At 39.9% G+C, this 13,858-nt stretch overlaps 1 protein-coding gene across 1 annotated transcript in view; it reads left to right on the forward strand.

The window, feature by feature from the left end:
- The window catches only part of CCDC191 (coiled-coil domain containing 191), a 117,675-nt gene that overhangs the window by 74,867 nt on the left and 28,950 nt on the right, over positions 1-13,858 (forward strand). Inside the window, exons 10-13 of the mRNA XM_044669178.1 lie at positions 1,782-2,236; positions 3,457-3,569; positions 6,453-6,535; positions 7,713-7,904. Coding sequence (XP_044525113.1) covers positions 1,782-2,236; positions 3,457-3,569; positions 6,453-6,535; positions 7,713-7,904 — 843 coding nt within the window. The remainder of the gene's footprint in view (positions 1-1,781; positions 2,237-3,456; positions 3,570-6,452; positions 6,536-7,712; positions 7,905-13,858) is intronic.

Genomic DNA, 13,858 nt, shown 5'->3' on the forward strand with positions numbered 1-13,858 from the left:
TCTCTCCATTAGAGTGTGAGACTACTTTGCATTTCTTTGTATCTCTGGCACTTAGCAGTGTTTGGCACAGAGTAGGTACTTGACAATTAACCAATCCCACCCAAACCTATTCATTCGTCCAATTTCACTCTTTTTCTGTGGGACCTCCTTTTCCATCCCTGTCTCCCATCTTCATAATATTTGATCCTTCCTTCTCCCTCAACTTCTCATTTCCTATTGAGTCCTATAGATTTCACCTCTGAAATGTCCTTTCCACCCGTTGGTCTCCCCTGCCACTCCTTACCAATCACCAGAAATAATGCAATTGCTTCCTAACACATCTTTCTCCCTCAATTTTCTCCCCATCCCCTTTGGTCTTTCATGCTGCTGCCAGAATAACCTTTATGAAACAACTCTGGCCTTGTCACTTCCCTGCTCAAAAATATTCAGCACCTTCCTACCAAGGATCCCCCCAGGATTAAAGGTTAAAATCCTTTGCCTGATACTCAAGGCCCAGCACATCTAGGCACCACTCTATCTCCCCAGGCTTGATTCTTATTGCCCCAACCAAACTGGAGTACTCCAAAGAACCACTCACTCTCTTGCCTCCATGCCTTCCATCACATTGCCCCCAGTGCCTGCAATAATTCAAGATGTGAATTCTTATCTGTCTTTTAAAGCCTCAAATACCTTCACTTCTCCAAAGGCTTCCCTTCTTCTCTTGGGGCAATAATAGCCTTACCCTCAAGCTCAATGTTGCTTTATTGTCTCTCTTAATTCTTAATTTTTTAAAAATTTATTAGCCTTTGTGGTAAATACTATTTCTTGGCTTTCCATGGGCCTTGCTGGGCTATACCAGGACAGGCAGGAGCCTCCTTCCCTCTTTTGCCAAGGTGGAAAAGGCTTTTCTCCAAGGCAGAAGGCAACTTCAAGACTTTGTTCTACAATTGTCTTGCAATTCCCTAGCACACTTATGTTATACAGGGATTATATAATAATAGTTATCCCTATTTTTATCCTCCTAGATTGCAAGGTTCTTGAGGGTAAGGACAGTGTTTTGGCTAGGCCTACATAATAAGTAGTTACCAAATGTATGTTGAATGAATGAATGTTAGACTCAAAAAGAAACGTGAGATTTGATTCACTAAGGCATTTTTAGCTTTAAAATATTTTAGAGGAAAAATGTATTAAATTACCAATTTACTGCCAAGTTCAGTGTCCATGCTACATAGTCAGACCTGGCATTATGATGACAAAGGGGTAATGGGCATAGTAAAACTCCTGGGACCTCCTCATACATGGAGGTAGCCCATCTCGGCCTCTTGTGTCTCTTGCCAAAATAAATAATTACAAGTATCAGTTTTGATTGAATGTATCTGCCTTCATATGTGACAGTGATGTTATTACTACCCCAAGGATAGATTTGCCCTGATCTATCTATATTATATATAGATATGTGTATGTCCATCTCTATATAACATGTAAAAAAGATACATGTATATCTATGTTATATGTTATATATAATATAGATGTGTGTATATCTATATATAATATAGATGTGTGTATATCCATCTATATTCTCCTGTTTCTTGATTCTCCTATCCCCTCTGTAACTATTATTTAACAGTGGCCTGGCCAGGATTAGGGAATTAGAGGAAGCCTACTGGGGTCAATGCTACAGCATGGGCGACAGTGGGATGGAGTCTAAGACACATGCTCTATGGCTCCTGAATGAAGCAAAGCCAATCGACCTAAATGTATGATCTCATTATGGTTAAATATAATGTATTCTTCCCTTTCAGGTGCCTGAAGTGGCCTTTTCCCAGGAGAAGCCTTCTGGCAGTGATGGATACATAGCCAGTCCTCCTTTATGCAAAAAATCCAAGTCTGGCTACCAAGTACCCCTACAGCCATCCCCTCAGAACTCCCCAGAGCTTCCTCAGTCCAAGAACCCAAGTTGTGAGTCTTTGCATCAGTTTTGCAGCAATCAGCAATTCAGAACTCCCAACCAGAAACCCTTGTCCCCTTACATGAGCCATTTCCACAACCGCCACATTTTCCAGCAACAAGTGATTGAAGAGCAAAAGAAGAAACTCCAGGAACAACAGAAAATGATCCTTGAACTTCAGGGAAACCAGAGGCTAAGGGAGGCAAGAGAAGAGGCGGAGCGGGCTACAGCAGTGACTGCAGCACTCACCCGACTGATGTCAAACACCAGGGAGGAGAAGTTAAAGAAGGGACGCCAGATCATTTCAAAGTACGTTGCATGGGACATCTAGGTAACACAGTGGATAGAGTATTAGCCCTGGAGTCAGGAAGTTCTGGTTTCAAATTTGGCCTCAGACACTTCCTAACTCTATGACCCTGGGCAAGCCACTTTAAGCCCAATTGCCTAGTCCTTACCACTCTTCTGACTTTAGAACTGATACTAAGAGAGAAGGGAAAGGTTTGAGAAGAAACAAAAACAAAAACAAAATACATCAAATGATAAGAGCACAACTAAGCCCCTTGGGTTTTGTCTAAAGGCTAGTGTCAGTTTATAATATTCCCACCTGCCAATCTCCTCTTTTTTCAGAACTTTTGGGAAAAACAGGTGCCTTTGTCTTCTCCCAGACCCCAGAGTTCATGTTCCTTCCCTTACTCACCTTTTTTTTCTTTCCTTCTCTCTGTCCCTCCTCTTTCCTTGGACTGGTGCCCACTTTGAGAAGCCCAGTTAGACTAAGTAACATGATGTGTGGAGCAGACACAAGTGGAATAGCCCAGCTAGGTGTCTCTCCCTGACAAATCTGCCCTGTGGTTAGCTTCCATGACATTCATGATGGATTGGCCCAGTCACTATACTGTGAAGGAGAAAAACCATAACTTGCTCTAATTGTTTCTCTTTATGTTTAGAAAGTGAGAAGAAGTAGGACAGAATGTGTTCTAAATGCTATGATCCCTGGGTCTGATTACCTGCCCTAGTCTGTGGGTGGAGATCCAGAATCATTCCTCCATAATAACGGCACAGGCTTCTTGTCCTGTTGAACTCTATGGTGACCCCAAAGTCTCTCTAACAACCACTGAAGTCTTAAGGACTGTACATTTTTCAGGCTTGTGTTTCTACACAGAACATTTAGGAGATGGTGAAGACCAGAATTTTGAAGCACTGGGTGGGAAATGAAAACACCATATAACTTCCTCATTACACCAGTTTTATATGGGATTCTTAATCATTTGGTTACTCTTTGGAGTAAAGATCAACTAAAGTTTATCAACTTCTTTGGAGGCATTAGCCGAAGGGTTTTAGGAAAAGGAATGATTAAATCTTTAAGTCTGGCCTCAGACACTTCCTAGTTGTGTGACCCAAGACAAGTCACTTAACCCCCATTGCCCAGCCCGTACTGTTCTTCTGCCTTGGAACCAATGCACAGTATGGATTCAAAGACTGAAGGTAAGGGTTTAAAAAAAAATCTTTACTCTATGTTTTCTTTTTTGTAGCTCATCTGGTCCGTCCTCTGGGATTGATAGCCCGAAGCCTGATTCTCAGAGCTCCCCTTATGCATCCAGAAAGAAGTCAAAGCAGTTGGTAACACCTCACCCCATTCTAAAAGGTAGGCTTCTTTTTCTTTTCTGGGCTCCCAGAACATATTGACTCAGAAATCTCTTTGGCTTTTCCAAGTTGACTTTATTTACAGTGTTGTAATTCTTGGGGTATATTGCTCTCCAGACTCCACTTTCTTCACTCTGTATCACTTCATTCAATTTTTCTCGTTTCGCTAAATTCTTTGCATTTATCCTTTGTTCATTTTAGCTGTTTTCTCTCCTGACTGCTCCCTACCTACCGTCTATGAAGAGCCTTCAGGCCAAGGCCTAAGACTCAAAGAGGGATTTATGATAGATTGGGAAGGGCGCTCCCTACATGTGGAGTCAAGAGGACCTGATAACAGATCCCACTCCTGCTACTTTACTAAGTGTGAGACCTTGGGCAAGTTTTTTAACCTGTCTGGGCCTCAGTTCCTCATCTGTAAAATGATAGGATTGGACCATAGGCATCCCCTTAATTTTCTCCCAGCTCTAGGTCTACGAGAATTTATTTTTAATTTGCCTAGCTCTCAGTCCCTTCCCCCACACCGAAGGCCCTGAAGATCTCAAACCCTCTTCTCCATGGGAAAGGGACAGAAGTCAAGGCTGATGTTCAAGAGGATCCTTGAGATGGGCAGGTACAACTCTGTAGGATGCCAGGAGGCTGACAGTCAAAACACCTGGGTTTACCTCCACTTTTGAGCTGTGTGATTCTCCACCATTCACTTCACACCAAGGTTCAAGAATTTGTAGGCTCTTACCAAACCAGTTCTGGTAATCCTTCATCCACTTCTCATTTTTTGATATGTCATTTTTTTTTTGGCCAAAACCACATTTCTGTAATAAGTTTAAGACTACAAAAATGATACATTGATACAAATAAGAATACCCTCTGTATCTACACAGATAAAAACTGGGCAAAACTGGCACCCATCAGACTGACCTATCAATTAGGTTATTACAGTTATTTAAATGAGAGTTTTACAAGATTTTATACTCTGCAAAATTCTGGGGCTTCAGATGGGCATTCTGTGATTATATTGTGATGGGGCTTCTGATTTTTAAACATTGGCACAATTAAAATCATGACAGGAGTGGAAGATCAGTCTTTCCAGGGTAATTCCTTGACTACCTGCCACTCTTTACCCATTTTACTTTGAGTATTTAGGAAACTTCTGGTTGAGCACTTTGGGAATTTAGAAACTCTCAATTTGGTTTTTTTAAAAAAAGAATTGTTTCAAGAGTTAGTATATTTTTAAGCATTCTGGGACCACAATAGCTTTTAATAGTAGTCCTCAATTTTTAGCTCAAGATAGGAAGAGAAAGCAAATATCAGGGACTCCATGCTTTTTAATGGTTCACTTTATATTTGATTACTCAGAAAAGTTCTTCTTTTCCTCAATCTATAGCAGCACACCTTCTCCTTTTAAAAAATGGGTGCTATGAGGTAGCTAGATGGCTCAGAGGATTAAGAGCCAGGTCTAGAGATGGGAGGTCCTAGGTCTGGCCTCAGATACCTCTAGCTAGGCAAGTCATTTAACCTCCCTACCCCCCCCCCCATTGACTAGCCCTTACCACACTCTTCTGCCTTAGCATCAATAAACTTAGAACCAATACACAGTATTGATTCTAAGACAGAAGATAAGGATTTAAAATAAAAAGAGAAAAATGAGTGCTCATTCTGTATACCAGTATGATATTGGTCTGTAAATCTTCCCACTATGTAATAAAGATTTAAATTTCTAATCACCCTTAAAGGCAGAACCAAAAATGCTCTGTGTACCAGGTAAGATTTTTTTTAAAACTTTGTTTTTTGATTATTTTTAACTGGTTCTGGGATTTGTTCCACCAAACTTATGGCAGAACCTCATTTCTAATACTCCTTTGTTGGTGGCATGGCCAAAGAAATTGAAATCTGCTGTCAACTGGCAGAGGTGAGGAGTATCTGGAACTCCCCCCTCACACCATGAAAGCCTAATTGATGACAGATTTCTGTTAGCAGAGCATCTTACACATTTTACTCTTTTGGCTAGATATTTAGTAGACTGGCAAGAAGATGAGACCAACAGTCAACATCTTTCAGACGCCAGTTTTCTAAATGTCTGGTACAGTTCCATTCCCTGCACCCATCTGGGTAATCTGAAATATAAACTTGGATTAAAATATAATTGTCATGACCCTAGAGTTTAGTAATTCTCTCTTTGTCTCTCTGTCTCTTTCTCTGTCTTTCTTTCTGTCATTGTCTGTCTGTCTGTCTGTCTGTCTCTCTCTCTCTCTGTCCCTCACTCTCTCTTCCACATATACATATGTGTGTATTTGTAGGATCTTGTGAGAAAAGTTTTGGTAACCCTTCTGCTTACTTCAGAAACCAGTGATAAATTAGACATATTATTTTTTGCTGTACACACACTTAACACACACATGAGCATAGTAACTGTAATTATGTATATTAGGAAGAACAATTAGCAAGTTCACTAGTTGGGGATTTGGGAAGATGAAATGGGGTTTGGGCTTCTAGTTGTTTCCATGCACTTTTGTTTAATTGAATCTCTCTCTCTTTCATACCAGGGGTGGTATTAAAAAAGGGCTAGTAAAAATCAAAGGTAACTGTGAAATACAAATTAATTTTGTTTATGCAAGATCTATAGTCATGTTTCAGGCTCTTACTTTAAACATTAATAAAATATAAACAGAGAAATAATACATTTTTCTAATTGTTCTTCCCAAGCACAAATGTATATAGAAATGTATGTGAATATATTTGTAATACATGCATATATATTATATACATAAAAAATTGAATGCCTAGAAAATCACAAGAGAGAGTGATCTCTTATACCACAAAGTGAGGCCTTTATTTTGTATTATACTTCTGGTATGAAGTATTGAACTTCCTTGTTACTATTTTCCAGCCATGGAGGAGAGAGCTGCTCAGCGGAGTGAACGCAAAAAACTCTTGGCAGAGATCAAGAAGAAACAAGAGGAAGATAAATTGGTAATAAAACAGGAAGGCTGCTTGAGACAAGGAAAGGAGTTTGTAGGGGGATTTTTAATGAAAGAATGGCTTTATTTGCTTATCAAACTTTTTGGATCAATGATATTTAGGATAGCTTTAAAAATAACATCTTGTTTAAACAAGGTATCAACATACTGGCCAAAGAGAAAAAACTATTAATTTCATTAGTAATAAAATGCCCTTTTGGCGGGAGGATACTACTAAAAGTATTGTTAGGAAGAATCTTATTTACAAGATGGCATTTAGTTAGCATGCTGTACCTTAGCAGAACCAGGTTAGAGCTCCTGAGATGAGGGATTTCTTCTACCACAATCCTGGTAGAAGGGTGATTAGTGGTCCTATTCTGGTGCTGTGATCCAAGGAAAGCCAAGAAAAAAACTACTGCTATAGACAAGTTGCTTGGTAAAATGAAATGATAAGGATAGGCTCACAAATTTAGAGTAATGACTACACATCATTGAACACCACAGTCTCCAAAAAATTGAAGTTGTTAGTCACCAAAAGGGCAATAGTCAGGGGCATGGTGGGCACAAATAGGTTGTAGGCCATTATGAAGAATTGTGAGAAAAAGGTACAAAATCATCATCAGAGGAGTGAATAAGTAACCAAAACATCACTTACTGAGAGCCACAGGAATAACAGAAGGAAATCCTGCATATATCCATGCAATATTAGTAGTATCAATAGTTGAATACCCTGCTGAAGATTTGTGTTAGAGGAATTTCCATATGGATGATACAATAGATCTGCTTAAATAAAAGGTTACATAAGTCAGATTCTGAAAGTCACAGGAAAAAGTCAGTCATGAAAGTTTTTGACCAAAAATTAATTATCCCATCCATGTTTCATTCCACATGTCAAGAAGACCATAAATTGATCCTTTTTGGAAGAAATCTACTTTCACTCTCATCATAACTTTAAACTAAATATTGCTTTTCTGATCCCTTAGTATTAAGTAGGTCTCTCAGGTCTCTTCTAGTTTTAAATCTTATAATAATCCTGTATGTATGGACTTCTCTCAAAGATGGTTGATGTCTTGGTGAGGAGGAAAGTAGGGAAAGGATTTTTCCAGTTCAACAACTCCAATTTCTTTGCAAAGGTCACAAGTGAAAAACAGGGAAGTCTGGTTCCTTCCACATATTTCTCTCTTAAATAGGCTCAGTTGAAGGCTCAAGAGGAGGCACGTCAGAGAAAAGAAGCAGAAGAAAAAGAGACCCAACTTGAAAAGAGGCGAGAAGAGAAGAGACTGAAAAAAATGGTGAGTGGAGCCCATCTGTCAGTCAGGAAGTATTTGTTGAGGACTACTGTGTCCTCCTTTAACCAATGTAATATGAGCAATGAAGAACTTTAAAGAAGAGCAAGAATAAAAGATATCCTCATGGAAATGTCTGATAGGAAGAGAAGAGGGCTGGTTCTATGGTAAGAGTAAGGGGTAATAGAGGGACAGCCAGAGTACCTCACTGGTATCCTCATGATGTCAGGAGGACCTGTGGAAGGCCTCAAGCAAGGAATTATTCAGGAAGAGTGGTGGTGGTATAAAGAAATGTAACTACCACCACCCAAAAAAAAAAGAAGTAGAGCTGGTCAAATAGCAAGAGCAAAGGCATAAACCATAGTGAGCCCACAAGCTCCATTGGTTTCCACTCAATGTCAGGAAATGGAAGAGAGGGTTGCTGTGAGGAGCCCCTGTGGTAGATTTATGGGGGTACAGAGACAAGAGTAGAGCTAGATGGACAGGCCTTGCAGTATTATCATTTGAATCAGTAGAACGACCGCAACATTAATGAAATCACCAAGAAGTCATTGAAGTATTAGGAGTACCACTCCCTTATGTAGATGTTGTGACCCTACCCCCATATCACCCCATCCCCAGGACAGTATAAATTCCTTGAGAACAGAGACTTTCCATTTTTGTCTTTGCATTTGCAGGGCCTAATAAAATACACTAGAACATGATAACTACTTAGCAAATTGCTCAATTGAATTGGATTGGGAATCCATATTATTATTCTTATGGAGATGTATCAGTTTTGTAGAGATTCTTTGTATCAGATTTGTAGCTGACATTTTCTGCAAATCTTTTTTTCAAAATTTGGGTTTTTCCTTTTAAATCTGGCCTTTTGTCTAGTACTTTTTAGTTATACAAATTTCACTTTAAACAAAGCCAACCCAATCTTAACTTTTATTTTTTCCCTCTTATTTTTTTCCTCAATTACATGTTTAAAAAATTCAACATCCTTTTTTTAAATTTTGGAATTCCATATTCTCTCCTTCTTTTGCTCCACTCGCCCCTCCTTGAGAAAGCAAGCAATTTATATATATGAAGTCCTGAAAAACACATTTCCATATTAGTCAGATTGCAAAAGAAAACACAGACAAAAAAAACTAACAAGAAAAATAAAGTAAAAAAAGTATGTTTCAAGCTGCATTCAGATTCCATCATCCTCTGGAGGTAGATAGTATTTTTTATTCTAAGTCTTTTGAAATTGTCTTGGATAATTATATTGCTGAGAATAGCTAAGTCATTCATAATTTGTCTTTGCACAGTATTCCCCTGGTTCTGCTCATTTTACTTTGCATCAGTTCATATAAGTCTCTTCAGGTTTTTCTGAAACCATTCTGCTTGTCATAGCACAAGAGTATTCTATCACAATCACACACAATACCTTGTTCAACCATTTGTTTTCAATAAGTTGAATACCTCGGGTTCCAGGCTTACCTCTATCACAATACATCCCCTGAGACATGTTGGCCTTCTTCAGCTTTCATGAACTCCATCCATGGTTGTGCTGGAGCCAACTCAAAGGGCTCTGCCAGTAAGTGTTCAGTGTGAGCTTTTACACTTCAGAAATCAGCAAACACTATAAATCAAAGCCTGATTTATTTTTTTATTGATTGTCTAGACTTAAGGTAGTGATGGGAAAATGTTAATGAGGAGGATTAAAATGAAAAGTATATGGAGGGGCAGCTAGGTGGCTTAGGGGATAAAGAGCCAGGGCTGTTCAAATCTGGCCTCAGATACATCTTAGCTGTGTGATCGTGAGCAAATCACTTAAGCCCAATTACCTAGACTTTACTGTTCTGCCTTGGAAACTATACTTAGTATTGATTAGTAAGTAAAGGTTTAAAAAAAAATTTTTTTAAGTATGTTGGGCATACTTTTTTGTTGGTGGGGTGAAGGGGTAGAGAACCAGTTTAACATTTCTCCCCACACTCCTGCCTACAATGTAACTCCACCCCAACCACCCACCCACAAGACTTTTTATCTCACTATCACAAAAAAAATCACAGTTTTTATCTCACTCTTAGTCATAACTGATACCTTTATGATTTATTGTTGTAAAAATATCCCTCTATTATTCTTTTCTCTTATCCTGTCTTTCTCTCTGCCTCACTTCCCCTCACTATGACCTCTAGACCCCCCCCCATCACTCCGTGTTCTTCCAGGCCATCACCTCTGCTCTGGTCCCACTTTCTTCCCTCACCTTTTCGTAAAGCTCTCTCCTAGTTCTCTTACCTTCCTGATCGCTTCCTCTTAAGTCTCGTGTGTTGGTTCATCATTCATCTCTATCCCCTTAAGCAAAAGTATACGCCAAAACTCCATTCTGGACCCTCTTCTCTATATATATTGTCTCCTTGGTGATATCATCCAGTTTCATGGATCCTGTACCATATCACTTTTGCTGCCACCTCCATGCCAGATAGTATTATCTGGATGTCCCAAGAGCATCCAAAACTCAACTCATCTAAAACAGAACTGCCCTTCTCCCTCTTCCCTACTAAATTCACCTTGTCCCTAAATATATCTGTTTAAGGGCATCACCATTGTCTCAATCACCCCACTTTATAATGTCAGAATCCTCTCTTCATCTTCTCTTCACTCTCTGTATCCTATCCCTAGGTTCTAGAGATTCTCCCTTTACAACATCCCTCACGTATGCTCCCTTCCTCTCTATTCACACAGCCATTACTCTCAATTCAGAACTTTCCTCACCTAGATGATTGTAACAGCCTCTGAACTGATCTCTGACCATGGACCCATTCAAAAGCCTTCAGGAGCTCTAGGATGGTCTCTAGGATAAACACAAACTTCTTAGCTTGGTACTTTAGGGCCTCTACAACCAGACTCCATCTCTCCAGCCTTTGAAACCACATTTCCATGTTCCTCCTCTCCAGGTGCTTTATGCTCTCTATGCTACTGGCTTCTCAGACCAATCCTCCTACCTTTCACTCCCATGCATTCACACAAGTCATCCTTCATTTTTGCAATGATCTTACCTTATTATCTTATCTGTGACTCTTAGAAGCCTTATCTTCCTCCAAGTCTCAGCCCCAGTGCCAACTCTTAGGTGATTTTTTCCCTGACCCCCCCCCCACAATATCTTCCAGAACTTTCTCCTTCAAATTACTTTTTCTTTACAAATATACACATGTATATTTGTATATTTGCTATATGGTAAAATATAAGGTCTTTGAAAGCAGGAAATATTCCATTTTTGTCTTTAATACACAGCAGTTAACCTAGTATCTTGTACAGGGGCTAGGTGGCACTGGATAGATGCCCAACCCGGGGGGGGGGGCAGCTGGGTGGCTCAGTGTATTGAGAGCCAGGCCTAGAGACCGGAGGTCCTAGGTTCAATTGTGGCCTCAGACACTTTCCAGCTGTGTGACCCTGGGCAAGTCACTTAACCCCCATTGCCTAGCCCTTGCCACTCTTCTGCCTTGGAGCCAATACACAGTATCAACTCCAGGACAGAAGGTAAGGGTTTAAAAAAAAAAAAAAGAAAAAGCCCAACCTGAAGACTTATCTTTCTAAGTTCAAATCTGGCTTCAGATGCTTACGAGCTCTGTGACTCCGGGCAAGTCACTTAACCCTCTTTGCCTCAGCTTCTTCATTTGTCAAATGAGCTAGAGAAGGAAATGGTAAACCACTTCATTATCTTTGCCAAGAAAACCCCAATTGGGGTCACGAAGAGTTGGACACAACTGAAAATGACTCGACAACAATAACAAATCTTATACATTAGTAATACAGCTTAATAAAGCTTTGTTGCACTAAATTGAAAATATAAAACAAGGAACAAAATAAAATGGTATTATTTCTTCTTAACCTTTAGGTAATGAGAAAATTTAATTGACCCTCAGATGACCATAAAACTTAATCGGAACTTCCCATTTCTCAAGCAATCCAGCTAAATAAGGTTTTGGTCCAAAATGCTTTTAGCTTTTCTGTTGCATATGCTATATAAATAAATCCACAGCATTGTTACAGCTGCTAACTCTTTCTCACAGGATCCTAGTCAACAGCTTGTACCAGATGGACAGGTTAAAAGCCTCAAATCATAATTAATTAAACTTTTGAGACTTTAAACCCACATAAGTGGTAGTTCTTTTGGTAGATTTTACTTTCATTCTAGGCATGTAGACGTAGGATTCTGCACACTCCCTTCCCATCCCCACCCAACCAGAAATCATACAGTACAAATCATACTTTTGTGTAATACACTTAATTCGGAAACCTCTCTCTATGGAAGAACATACTGAAATATAGGCGGGTAGGTGGTGTCATAGAGTTTAGACTGGAAGCCAGGAATTCTGCCTTAGTTCCTAATTACTTTGGTCCTGGCCTAGTCACTTAATCTGTCTGCTTGAGTTACCTCACCTGTAAATTGAGGGTAATAATAACACCTACCTCTCAGGCAAGGGTGTGCTAAAGTCTGCTCCCACCAGTTAGCAAGCTGATTATTAAATATTCAGTGTGAGCATTTACACCTCAGAAAGCAGCAAAAACAACAAATCGGGACTTGATTTATTGTTTATTCACTGTCTAGACCTAAGAAAGTGACAGGGAAAATGTTAATAGTGCATATTAAACTTAAAAGTGTGTCACCAGTGCCTTTTTCTCCCCCAGGGAACCAGTTAAATATTGACCAGCATACCCCCCACTTCCAGGGTTGTTGTGAGAATGAAATTAGATCATATATATAAAGCATTTGGCAAATTTTAAAGCACCATGTCAATTTTTTGTTATTAGCATTATTTAATTATTGATGCCAACATTAACTTATTAATAATATTATAAAATTATTATTAATACAAGTACTCAATAGCATTATCATTTTTATTATGCCAGCCCAATTAAGAGGAGAATTACTCATTTAAACAAAAGTAGCTTTTCCATTTGGTACTCACAGCATTATAATCATCATTGACTCTTTGCAGGAAAGTAGTTGTGCAGATAAGTATTGTGTGTACACACACACACACACACACACACACACACACACACACACACACACACACACACATACAGAGGCATTGGGACATTTGCTTTTGTCAATGAAACTCCTGCTTCCACGGAAGGGCATAGTATGCCCATTTATTGTGTTATCTTTGTTCTTTGTAGATATGAAAACTTATTTTATCCAACTTGCCCCCTCCTGCTTCCCTCCACTCTATTTTCTTGTTTAAAAGAAGAAACTATAGTGAACTCTTTTCAGATCTGAAATAGGCTCTTGCCTATTTCAGTCTAACAAGTTCCCTTCAAATAGCCACTAGAAAGATGGTTCCGATTCTCCAGGGTTCTCAGAGGAGCATTTGTGAGTACTGCTTCTCTGCCCAGCTTACAAGACTCACTTTATTTCATCTTACAGCCTTACAGAAAGCAGACTTCCTCCCCACTATTTCAATAGACTCTACCACAAAGCATGGCCAGACTGGTTCTGATTTCTGATGGGAGACCAGACCTGGCCAGGGCTTTTTGTTCTCGTGCCCCGATGGGGAGTCACGTTCTCATTCCCCTTTTATCACTCAGATGCAGAGAAGAGGACTTAGGAGAGTCCCAGCCAGCCCTCTTTAACTAAAGGCCAAGTGTGAGAAGCAAGATAGTCAGAACCAGAATTCCCCTGATGGTTGCTCTCTTGCCACTGGGTCACTCACCGTGATGGAAGCTTTTGTTCTTGTCCCCACTGGCACTGTACCTGGGGGCATCCCAGGGGCTCGGGACACGTGTGCTCACTGGCTTCTGTCACTCTCGCAACTCAACGTGGACACTTTTTGTCCTTAAGCTTTTTTTTTTTTTTAAGAAGCTGTTTTCACAGAGGAAGAATAGAAGGGAAAGGCTGGTCTCTCTGCTGCCCTGGCAGTGGCATTTGATTGTCTGCCCATAGGCATTTTGCCAGGAGTGATCAAACACTGCTCTTGCTGCCTGTCATTCCCCTTGGGCTGCCAGGGCAGACGAGAGAGAGAGAGAGAGAGAGAGAGAGAGAGAGAGAGAGAGAGAGAGAGAGAGAGAGAGAGAGA

The sequence above is a fragment of the Gracilinanus agilis genome, chromosome 3 (genome assembly GCF_016433145.1).
Source record: "Gracilinanus agilis isolate LMUSP501 chromosome 3, AgileGrace, whole genome shotgun sequence".
NCBI lineage: Eukaryota > Metazoa > Chordata > Mammalia > Didelphimorphia > Didelphidae > Gracilinanus > Gracilinanus agilis.